This window comes from Python bivittatus, unplaced genomic scaffold (genome assembly GCF_059951505.1).
Source record: "Python bivittatus isolate LINGU-HERP-01145 unplaced genomic scaffold, Pbiv_v1 ctg000350_np1212, whole genome shotgun sequence".
NCBI classification, from domain to species: Eukaryota; Metazoa; Chordata; class Lepidosauria; order Squamata; family Pythonidae; genus Python; species Python bivittatus.
This window is the reverse complement of record NW_028277074.1, coordinates 18,859,652-18,872,054: the sequence shown is the minus strand read 5'-3', so window position 1 is coordinate 18,872,054 and position 12,403 is coordinate 18,859,652. Positions and strand designations below refer to the sequence as shown.

The 12,403-nt window shown below is 48.9% G+C and overlaps 1 protein-coding gene across 14 annotated transcripts in view; it reads right to left on the bottom strand.

Moving 5' to 3' along the window:
- The window catches only part of ITSN1 (intersectin 1), a 120,791-nt gene that overhangs the window by 5,951 nt on the left and 102,437 nt on the right, over positions 1 to 12,403 (bottom strand). For 12 of the 14 annotated variants that reach the window (XR_015796792.1, XR_015796793.1, XM_088144650.1 and 9 more), the window contains 3 exons: positions 10,601 to 10,699; positions 3,597 to 3,764; positions 2,091 to 2,303 (listed from right to left, as the gene is read on the bottom strand). Coding sequence is in view for 12 of the 14 variants with exons in the window: in XM_088144650.1 (XP_088000776.1) it covers positions 2,091 to 2,303; positions 3,597 to 3,764; positions 10,601 to 10,699 (480 nt within the window). In the remaining 2 variants the exon portion in view is untranslated. The remainder of the gene's footprint in view (positions 1 to 2,090; positions 2,304 to 3,596; positions 3,765 to 10,600; positions 10,700 to 12,403) is intronic. The other 2 variants (XM_088144659.1, XM_088144658.1) reach the window with 1 other exon arrangement.

The window sequence follows — 12,403 nt, the reverse complement described above, 5'->3', positions numbered from 1 at the left end:
CGCGCACGCACACATACATACAAACACAAACTAGACCAAAAAGGAAGGATGAAGACATTACTTTTTGTGTAACTACTCAAGCCTAAAAAGTACATTTATAGACAATCACTAAGACATTAGAGATGTGTTTTTGAGGAATCAGAAATTGAGCACAAGCATATTTCCATCATTCCTCCGAACAGCTGGTGAATGCTGACGTGTTTGTAGCCATGAGGACTAAGCTGAATACATAATCCCAAACCATGTCCATTTTAAAATATAATAATATTTAAAGCCAGCTAAGCTACACCATTTTTAACCAGAACCATTTCATACATTGATTTTCCCCCCCAAGGCTCAATCAGTTCTGGGACAAGGAAGAGAGGAAGATTTTTGCTAATATCACAGAAGAGAAAGCAAGCATTAAGCATCCCTTCAGGCCATAATAGAATTTGCTTCCCTGCATCTCTAATTAGTTTTGTAAAAATATCTGATACATTTTTAATTATGTGTTTAGAAACACATCTAGCTTGGTCCCAAGAAACAGATAAGAACAATCAGGGTGCTTTGGGAACATTAAGGGTTGCAATTAACCCCCAAACTGCCAACATTAGGCTAACAAGGACTAAGAATGCTCAGTGACTATAAAATATGTAATTTTGGGGGAGAAGGGTGAGCAGAAGGGAGAGACAGAAAACAAAGGATTATAATTGGCTAGCTACAATATTCCATACTGCATTAATTTATTGAAAGTTCTACTTGCTGCCCACTATTTTCTACTGATGCAGTTTAATTTCTATGTCAAGTTGTTGCCTTTCTCTTGTATGTGAAAGGTATAATTATGGCTGTGTTTTCATAAGCACAGGAAAACCTGAACTGATATAAGAAAGAATTATGGTGATTGGAAAGATCTGCTGTGTGTGCACTCAGCAAAACAAATATGTTTAGTTTTATTACAGTTTAATAGATAGTTATTTTACTATATTAGAGTCATCCATGCAAGATTTTTTGAATGTGAAGCAGCCCAATTAGAACTATCTGATGGACTACATGAAGGTTCTTAAAAGTGTCCAAGGACAATGATGTGATGAAAACATTTCTTTTGTTGATCATGTCCACCTGACATCATCACTTATTTAAAATAAGCTTACACACTCCAAAGAAAAATGCCTATGTATTGTTAACATCCTCTTTCTTCCCAGGAATCCCTCTGATTTTGACACTGTCCCCTATGCTTTATTAAAAAATAAGAACAGCGGATAACTTCAGCCCACTGTGGGAATTAAGTTAAGGACTAGTTTTCCAAACAAGGAATACTCATTATGTCAGCAGTCAACTGCTGTCTAGCACCAGGCCTGAGAAACACAGTACAAGATGTTATTATACCATGGGCAAAGCAGGAACAAGAAGGGCTGGATTTAAACTGCCGAGGGTATAAGAGACAGCTACACAGTCGTATTGATAGAGGGCATTCAACTGCTCAAAGTGGAGTCTTTCAAGTATGCATCAAAGATCTTATCTAACCATGTTGCATCCAGTGTTTGGCTAACTTCTGTTGAGTTTGACCTCGAGAGCCTGACACCCAGTGCTTTATTTTGAAGCAAAGTCCAAGATCAACTAGGAGATGGCATGGGGCATCTGGGGATGGGATGAACACTAGAGGAGATTTATTTATTTATTTAATTTATATAGCTGGCTATCTCACAGATGTGACTCTAGGTGGCATGCAATAAAAAAATCAGGTAAAACAATTATAAAACAACAGTATAATACAACAATTCAACAATTAAAAATTTAAAATAATTTAAAAACAGTTTAAACACAGATATAAATAGGACCGTGGGAGAATGGACCAGCATTCTACACACAGGAAGCCACCTTGCTGGCTCCCTAGTTCCCTGATGAAAACCTCCTCACTGATTTGCTTTTAGGCAACCATAGCAACCATTTTGGAATGGGCATGGAAGCATTTTATGAAAACATCCAAAATATGTTCTCAAAATTCCAAAGATGCCTACTGGTCTCAAGAGGTTGGGGGCCTTCATGCTTTTATATGAAAAAAGGATATTTTAATTAAAAATCAGTATTTCCACTTTAAAAGTGATACTTACGGTTTTGTACATTTTATACTGCAGATTAGACTTGGGGCTGAAAACCTTGTCTGTGCCAGATGAACCAAGAGGTTTTATGATCTGTGTCAGCAGGAGGAAGTCGTTGAACAGAAAACCATACAATTCCTTGTTGCTCTTGGCCTTGTAGAGTTTCCCACTGTGCAGAAATTTGCGTGGCCCCAAGCAGTTTGTAACAGAATTAAAAACAAGTTGCTGAGGGGGAACAAAACATACACACACACAAACCCAGCAGCAGTGAGATGTATAAAAATATACCAGTCGTGACATTGTTGTGTGTAACTGAACTTATGATATCAGCTTCTGTTCAGGGTAAATGCCTTAACCCAACAGCGTAATGTCATCACTTGGTGGTGTGGCTGGAAAATAAGGGCTATTGCTGGAATTACTCCTTTAGGTTTGTGCCCTTCAATCAGATTTGAAAGAAGGGAAGTTTAAAGAACTGAAGGATGTGTAAAAATAAACTGGTGGCAGTAGATTGCCAGAATGGGTTTATAATACACTGAATTAGTTTTGCTACCACTTGAATACTTTCTGTCTGTTGACAACACTGGCCACATTTACCATCACATTAAGATATGGATTAGTATAATAAATGCCAGTAAGTGCCAGCAGCCAAGAATTGAAATTGGCAAGTTGTTCCTTCCACTTGTTTTTTAGTACAGCTTTGCTTCTCAAACTGGACCTGTAGTTAATATTAACTGTGCTTAATCTAAAGAAGACAGCTTCAGAAACTAGCATTTGAAGATGACTTGTTTTAAACTATCCACAGTTAAAATTAATCATAGTTTGTGGCTCAAGATGACAACCAAACAAGGGAAAGGGACAGAAAAATCTGAATGTTTCTATCTGACCATATGAGTTGGGAGGAGGAATGGGAATACATAGCCTGAGGCACACTGCTTCTTCATTTATGCTAAACCATGGTTAGGTGACATGTGAACACAGAATGTCTAGATTCACATCGTGCTAACCTACAGTGGCAGAACTTATGCATTGTTCTAAGCATAAATCACAGTTTATAAAGCAGAATGGCTGGGTTTGCACTACACACTAAGCTAAAACCAAAGAATATTATGGCTTACTGTGATGTATAAACCCAGTAATTAATAACAACAATCTTAACCTATACCTTTGATTTGAAGAAACATGGCCTTTTTCAGCATTATTGATATAGAAAACAGTTGATTTTTCTAGTGGAATGTTTGCTGGTATGAAAGAAACTTAGCTGACTCAATAAAAACTACAGACTTCATTTTGTCACAAGAAGAGTCAACAACATATTGTGACTTAATAAAGGAGGTCAAAGAGAAAGGAAACACAGAAAATTGACGCTGGCAGAAGTTATGTCCAATGAAGAGCAGGATAAAATTTGAAAAAAAAACTTACTAGTATCTTTCTAACTAAATACAGTTATCAGCATTATTTCATTAGCTATCTTTAAAAAAACAGTAAAATACAATTTGATTGTATATATTTAAGCTTTACCTCTGATAATCCTTCACATTGAACATGAGCCTGTATCCATTCTAATCTGTCTGAATTTTCTTTCTCACGTACACCTTCATTCACTTGCGAACATAATTCTTCTGCTTTCTCTAAAGCATGTTTCAGGTGGCTATGATCAGGGTGATTTTCAGGAGTATTTTCTAATATCTACATAAAAATAAGCCAATTTAGTTCTTTAGAAACCTGCAAAACTATTATCTTTTTAGAGTATTTTTAGCAATTATAAAAATACATAAAAATAAAATCCAAGAAATAACATAGTTTAAATAAATCCTGTCCAAATCAGTAAAGACAAAACATCTTATTTCTTGATTGCTAAAACAGATTAAGGCTGACTCATTTTCAAACCAATCTCATTTTAATCTTTCCTATATTACTCTAATATAACTTGAACCTTTCATTATCTGTTCACTCCTCAGACTTATCTTGAAACCCATCCTGAAACCTATCTTGAAACTTATCTTGAATCCTAATTGGGGAGAGTCAGGAACTCTCAAATTTTGCTAACAATCTAATCATACTCTTAAAGAACTAAAGACCAGATCAATTCAAACGTTAGTTTCATCTGTGCAGGGTAGGGGTCTAGCCTCCAAATAAAACTAATAAAGGAGAGGGGAAAGAGAAAGACTATCTTATATCAAGTGTATATAATTTAGATCAGATATAGGTAGACTATATGCTTGTGAAGGTCTAGTGTTCAAAGCTATCATGGTTACAGACATAGGGATGGGCAGAGTTGCAGTCCAATATATCTGGTGACCATCAGGCTAGAGTTGGCTGTTCCAGTGCATACTGTCAGGTTCGGTCAGCACGAGGTTTCAGGGAAGCACGGGGCTGCAGGGAAGCTCGCAACCAGACCACGCGGAATCCACCGGCGGTAGCTAGCGGGGAAAAGAGGAACCGAAAGCGCCGCTAATTAACGAGCCACCTGCGGCCAGCTAAACAGGAAAACCGCAGCGGAAGCTTTTAATTATGAACTGATAACGGCGCGAGCAAGCAAGGAACGGGGCCGCAGGGCAGCGAAACAAGATCGCAACGCAGCACAGAACCCGCGGGTCTGCACGTAGCAGGGAGGGGCCAACCCAGCCGGAGGGGGACTGGCAATCAAGGACAATGGACTCTGACCGACCCTGCCATCATGAACGATCAGGGGGACATTGGGGGGCCTAATAGCCCACAGCCGCAACGCGATCACGAGGCGGGAAAAAGCGCGGGAAGGTGGGAATATAACAAGTGATGCAATTGTACCAAGCCAGTCCTGGCTTTGCTTGTGACTACTACGTTACGCATGAGTAAACCTTCTTTGTGAACCACACGTGTCACGAGAGTTTCTCTGTCGAACGGGGCAAATCTCACATAAAGCCAGGACTCACCGTCAGCGCTACCCGGTACCACCGAGGAGCGTTTTCTTTCTCAATACAGGCATGACCAGCGACGAGGAATCCGTGGGTCAGCTGGAGCGCGAGGGATCCAGGCTCGCGGAAGGGCGGTCGGAGCCGCCCGGGAGCGACGGGGCAGCGGCCAGGGCCGGGCGCACTCCATCCGAGCGGTGGTCGATGGGCGTGAACCAAGGACCAGACGATTCGGGCGTTACGATGACCCGGGGTTCGGGGTTCCGGAACCGTGAGTGGAGCGAGAAATTCGCCCGACTAGAGGAGAGAGTCGAGCGACGCCTAGACGCCGTGGAGGCGATGCTCCAGACCCTACTACAGAGAGTGGGGCCACCGGCGGTGAACGAGGAGGCGAGCGACAGGGGGGGCGGTCCGACACCCCCGCCGGCACCACCCACGGCGCCCCGGTCGGAGGACCAACGGGCGGCAGATGCCCTGAGACTTCGAGGTATCACTGGGAAGTTCTCAGGGGACCCCGAGCAGCTGCCGCACTTTCTGACGCACGTCAGGGGGTTCATGCAGAGGGGTGGTCACCTATTCGCTAGAGACGAGGACAGGGTATCCTACGTGGCCGAGCTGCTAGATGGCCAAGCCGCCAGCTGGGTGATCGGGCTGTACGATGCCAACGCGGCGGAACTACGGAGTTTCCCGGACTTCATGCAGGCGCTCCGGGACAGATTCGAGGACACATTGAGCGCCAAGCGGGCGGAGGACGACATCCTACAATTCAGACAGCGGGGCAAATCGGTATCGGAATATGCCCTGGAGTTCCGGAGGTTGGCCGAGAAGCTCGCGGACTGGCCGGAGTCCCTGAAGGTGAAGTATTTTAAGAGGGGACTCAACCCAGAGATCCTGGAACGGGCACTGGGGCGGGACGACCCGTCCACAGTGAAGGATTGGATCTGGCTGGCCGGAACGGCGGAATCGGCGTGGCGGCAGATCCAACAGAGCACAAGACGACGGGACCAGACGAGGGACCGGCCGAGGGAGAGGACCCCCGAGGAGAGACGGAGCGGTCGACGGCAGTCCACCGGGAGGCGAGAGGCGACCAGAGCCCCGAATCTGTGCTTCCGATGCGGAGGCAGAGGCCACCGAGCGGCGCAGTGCCCGACGGAGCGGGAAGGCGCCCCACCACGGCCCGAAGTCAAACCCCCGCGTGCGAACGGGAAAAGGACCGGTGACCGACCGCGGAAGGGGGCAGTGGCGGCGGTGACCGAGAAAGGACGCGTGGGGTGGTCGACCCCGGAGACAGCATCCTCCGGAGAGGACTCGGAGCCGGCGGGAAACGAGGCGCGCTCGCACTGAACGGCGTCCCAGTGCGAGCAGGGGAGTTGAGGCGCGCGGACCCAATAGGAGACGAGGACTGCCCACCGTTCCGGGTGAGGATACACGTCCAGGGGGTGAGATCCGGAGGGGAGGCGCAGCTACGGGCGCTACTGGACTCGGGCTGCACCCACTGCTTGATGCACCCAGCGGTGGTCTCGGGGCTCGGGCTACAGCTGAGGCGCCTCCGGGAGCCCATTTCATTCAGCCAGTTAGATGGCACGCTGGCAGGGGGGGGACCAGCTCAGTATTACACCGAGCCGGTCCAGATGACGATCGGGAGTCACCGGGAAGAACTGAGGTTCGTGGTGGTCCCGGTGGCCGACTACGCGGTGGTACTCGGCTTGGCGTGGCTGCGGCGGCGGAACCCACGAGTCGACTGGACGGCGGAGGCAGTGCGGTTCGGGGTCGACAGACCGGCGAGGGGCGAGAGCAGAGGGGACCGAGCCGTGGAGACGGAGGCAGCCGCAACCACCGGCGGACAAGCGGAGGGTCCGGGACACCGGGAGACGGGGCGAGAGCAGATGGGGCCCGAGACCCGGGCGGCAACAGCAACAGCAGCAGCAGCAGCGCCGGGACCCCGGAGACCCGCCACGATCCCGAGGCGAGCGGAGGCAGCGGCGACTGGCGAGGCGACCGCAAAGCGAGGGGCCGGACCCGGGGAACCCCGACGGGCGGCGGAATCCCGAGGCAGTACCGAGACCTGGCGGCAGCGTTCGGGGAGAAGGAGTCTGACCAGCTCCCACCACACCGGCCCAGTGATTGCGCCATCGAGCTAGAGCCAGGAGCGACCCTGCCTAAGCCAAAAATGTACTCCCTGTCGAGGAGGGAGATGGGAGCCCTGCGCGAGTTCATAGACAAGAACCTAGCACGGGGATTCATCCAACCCGCGAAGTCACCATTAGCGGCCCCGGTGTTATTCCGGGAGAAGAAGGACGGCTCGCTCCGTATGTGCGTAGACTACCGGGGGCTGAACGCAATCAGCACGGAGTACAAATACCCCCTCCCCTGATGAAGGACTTGATGTCGCATCTGTCGAAGGGGAGGGTGTTCACAAAACTGGACTTGCGCGAAGCCTACTTCAGAGTTAGGATTCGCGCAAAAGATGAGTGGAAGACGGCGTTCAACACCCCGCTCGGAAGCTACCAGTTTTCCGTGATGCCGTTCGGATTAAAAGGGGCCCCGGGGTATTTATGCAGCTAATTAATGAGGTGCTGCACGACCTACTCTACCGGGGTGTCCTGGTCTACCTGGACGACATCCTCATCTACACCGAGACCCTGGCGGAGCACGTGAGCCTGGTGCGCACGGTGCTCCAGAGACTGCTGAAGGCACAGCTGTACGCAAAGCTCTCGAAATGCGAGTTCCATCGAGAGCAACTAGACTACCTCGGCTACCGAATATCCAGCCGGGGAATTGAGATGGACCCGGCGAAAGTAAGGGATGTCCTGGGCTGGGAAGCGCCGCGAACCCGGAGGCAACTCCAAAGCTTCCTAGGGTTTGCGAACTTCTATCGTCAGTTCATCCCGAACTTCGCCCAAATCGCCCTTCCCCTAACCGACCTGCTAAAAACCAAGGGCACTGGGAAACCCCCAAGCCCAGCATGGCACTCGCGTGGACTGCAGAATGCCAGGGGGCGTTTGAGGAACTAAAACAGCGGTTCACCGCGGAGCCGATCCTGCGCCATCCCGACCCAGACCGGCGGTTTATAATCCAAGTGGATGCATCAGACGTGGCAACGGGAGCAGTCCTGCTCCAACCCAGCCCAGAGGGGGCCATCCACCCGTGCGCCTACGCCTCCCGCAAATTCACCGAGACGGAGAGGAGGTGGATGGTGTGGGAGAAAGAGGCGTACGCGGTCAAGTGGGCGCTGGCCACGTGGAGGCATCTACTGGAGGGGGCAACCGAACCGTTCGAGGTGTGGACGGACCATAAGAACCTCGAGGCCCTGAAGACCCCGCGTAAGCTATCCCCCAAACAGGCACGGTGGTCCCAATACTTCGGGAGGTTCAGGTTCACACTGAAACACATCCCCGGGAAGCGCAACTTCTTAGCGGATGGACTGTCTCGCATGCCCCAACACGCCAGCCTACGGGAGGAGATCGTGGACTCCGTCATCCCCGCCAGCAGGCTGGCTGCAAAGGCGGTGACCCGAAGCCAGACCAAGTGGGAGCGACAGGACGCGACGTCTGAAGTAAGGCAAGGGTTCGCGGAGGCAGCGGAGCGGGACGTTTGGCTCAAGCAGAACCGAGAGGTGCTAACCGGCCAAGAGGGGTTGTGGTGGCACGAAGGAAAGCTGTACGTGCCCGAGGGTTGCCGACGGGAGGTCATGGAGAGAGCCCACGACAGCCGGAGCGCGGGGCATTACGGCTTCGTAAAGACACTCCACTTAATCCGGCGGCAGTTTTGGTGGCCCACGCTCCGGAAGGACGTGGAGGCGTACTCGGGGGGTTGCCCGGTGTGCGCAACAGCGAAAGGAGCCAAAGGCAAACCTAGAGGCCTACTCCAGCCGGTAGCGGAACCCGACGGCCCTTGGCAAGAGGTCGCCATGGACTTCATAGTGGAGCTCCCGGAGAGTAAGGGGAAGACCGCCATTTGGGTGGTCACGGACTTATTCTCTAAACAAGCGCACTTTGTAGCGTGCCGGCGAGTCCCCACGGCCGAGGGGCTGGCGAAACTGTTCGTGCAACATGTCTACCGACTCCACGGCGCACCTCGACGTATCGTCAGCGATCGGGGCGGCAACTTCATCGCGCGGTTCTGGCGGGAGTTCCTGAAGCGGGTGGGGACGAAACAAGCCCTATCCTCCGCGGCGCACCCGCAGACGGACGGAGCCACGGAACGCCTGAACGGGGGGCTCGAACAGTACCTGCGCTGCTACGTGGGGCACCAACAGGACGATTGGGCGGAGCTACTACCATTCGCGGAGGTGGCATACAACAACGCCGTCCACAAGAGCACCGGGTTCTCTCCGTTCAAAGTAGCCACCGGGAGAGATTTCGTCCCCATGCCGGAGCTGCCTCAGCCGGAATCCCAGATCAACTCCCTGGACGCCTGGTTCGCCCAAATCGACGAGACCCGGCGAGCGGCGCACGCGGCATTGCAAAGAGCCAAAGCCGACTACAAGAAGCACGCGGACCGCAAGAGGCTCCCCGAGGAAAAGTGGAAAGTGGGGGACCAGGTGTATCTGTCAACCATAAACCTAAAGACGCACCAGGCATCGAAAAAACTCAGCCCGAGGTTTGTGGGGCTGTTCCCCATTTCGGAGGTCATCAATCCGGTGACCGTCAGGCTGACGCTCCCGAAAAGCCTCGGGAAGATCCACCCGGTGTTCCATTGCAGCCTGCTAAAGTTGCACCAGCCGGGGAACGCCTGGCACAAGGCGGAGGGAGTACCACCACCCATCATGGTCGGGGGGGAGCAGCATTTCGAAATCAACCGGATACTGGACGCCCGGAGGCACAAGGGGCAGACCCAGCTCCTAGTGCAATGGAAACATTTCCCCAAGTCCCACAGCGAATGGGTGAGTAAAACCCACATAAGGGCGCCGGACCTAGTGCGGGACTTTTACAGTAAATACCCCGGGAAGCCGAAATAGGACCGAGGGGGGGAGTTGTCGTCAGGGGGGCGGCATGTCAGGTTCGGTCAGCACGAGGTTTCAGGGAAGCACGGGGCTGCAGGGAAGCTCGCAACCAGACCACGCGGAATCCACCGGCGGTAGCTAGCGGGGAAAAGAGGAACCGAAAGCGCCGCTAATTAACGAGCCACCTGCGGCCAGCTAAACAGGAAAACCGCAGCGGAAGCTTTTAATTATGAACTGATAACGGCGCGAGCAAGCAAGGAACGGGGCCGCAGGGCAGCGAAACAAGATCGCAACGCAGCACAGAACCCGCGGGTCTGCACGTAGCAGGGAGGGGCCAACCCAGCCGGAGGGGGACTGGCAATCAAGGACAATGGACTCTGACCGACCCTGCCATCATGAACGATCAGGGGGGACATTGGGGGGCCTAATAGCCCACAGCCGCAACGCGATCACGAGGCGGGAAAAAGCGCGGGAAGGGGGGAATATAACAAGTGATGCAATTGTACCAAGCCAGTCCTGGCTTTGCTTGTGACTACTACGTTACGCATGAGTAAACCTTCTTTGTGAACCACACGTGTCACGAGAGTTTCTCTGTCGAACGGGGCAAATCTCACACATACCAGATAAATTAACAAAGCAAAGAAATATGGATCTCAATATTTTAATCTGATAGCAAAAGGACTTACATTTTTGATTATCAGAGGATATCGTGTAACTCGTTGCATAGGCTTTAGCAAAAAGCTTGACAATGGCATCCCTTTACAGCGAGGATCCATTGCTAATTTCTGAAATATTGAGAAAGCAAGAAATGTCAGCTGCTTTATGAAAGGTATTTTTAAAATGTCAAAAGCAAACAGGGACTTCCTTTATTGTTTACATTTACGTAAATATCAAATCTTTATCTATCTATCTATCTGCACCTCTATAGTATTAAAATATGTACAGTAGGCCTAAGTTGCTAATTTGACATACAAATGCTATTTTTTGGTCACAGAAACAGAAACAGTCTCTATTAGGGAAACTGAATGGGAGGTTGTAAGGGGAAAAAGGAGAAAGAAAAGGAGTAGGCATTTGCTCATGCAACATTATCAGAATTTCTAGTCCTGGGGTACTAGTCTTTCTTGCATGGGCACAGTGACTAAATCCCAAAGAATTGTTACAGGGCATATCAGTGCCTTCTCTTACCCCAGGAGCATGCACTTTCTGACTTGGGAAATAAGACAGTCTTATTTTATGTTCTCTGCCCCTGATCAGTCCAAGCACGTAATAAGAATTAACAGGTGAACCGTACATTTGAAAAAACTATAAATACCCCAAGTTCAAAGAGGCATGAAGCTCTCTAGTTAAGATGTTTTTCTCTCAGATAGACTAGAGATAGATTGTCTCAGGTAGGTAGCTATTTTATCAGAGAAGCCTTGACATATCAGTATATTGGTTTAAAAATGTATTGTGGCTATGATTATGTGAATGCTAATGTTAAAATGACCTCCTGATCCAATCTTTTGAAACTGATTCTGATATTATGTACTTGATTTTGCAACATATGTATGTTTTAGTCAAAACAGAGAAAGAGCTTTGCTTTAGATAATGATGTAAAGATACATTTCTGTGGATCTAAATCCCCAGGAATCTCAATCTGGGACACACTGAGAAGTCTTCAAAATTCTCAGTGTCCCAAATTGATAAGCTTTTATACCCAAAGTTACATTAAAAGATACAGAGCAGTAGTTCACAAGAGATATACTTGCAAGTACTTCACCAATCTATTCTGGGGGATTGAAAGCTAGCATTCCTTGACTAAGTGCTGAAGGAAATGCTACAGAGAATGCAGAAGAGTTACTTAACATAGATTTCCCCAGTTCTGCTAACGGTGAAGTATGTGCATATGACTAAGAGGAAAGACAGTTATCCCGTTGGACATATCTTTGTACATGGAAAAGTATCATACACCTAATATTTATTCTTCTGTTCCCCAGATAGTTTTTCCTGGCTTCACCATTTACTTATAGAACGGACGCAGAATTTCAAATTATCTATATTCCAGACAGCTGTTCAGGCCCCTCCTTAGTTGCGGAGAAGTATGTATCTGGCTGCTGCTAGAAACTGGATGCTGAATGCAACAGATCATTAACCTGAACATGAAGGCTGCTTCTTTCACTCTTCGACAAACTCATGGCTGCTGTTGTGCAGAATCACAATTTGTTTTTCAAACTTCCTAATTCTAAAAAGAATCTTGCCATACTGCATAAAAAGTCAGTTATTTGGAACAAAGTCAAAAGGCTCCGTTGCATGCAGGAATTGAATAGATGGACCTCTAAACCGTGATGTGCTTATATAGGAGCATTACAAATTCATGAACTGTGCAATTGTTACTTCTGATTCCTCTTTGATCAAGTTATTGCCATTAGAAGATAAATGTCATTAGAGAGAAAACCATTCAGTTATAAAGCTGTGTTTCTGCTTGGCACATTTTAAATGCAGATGCTTTT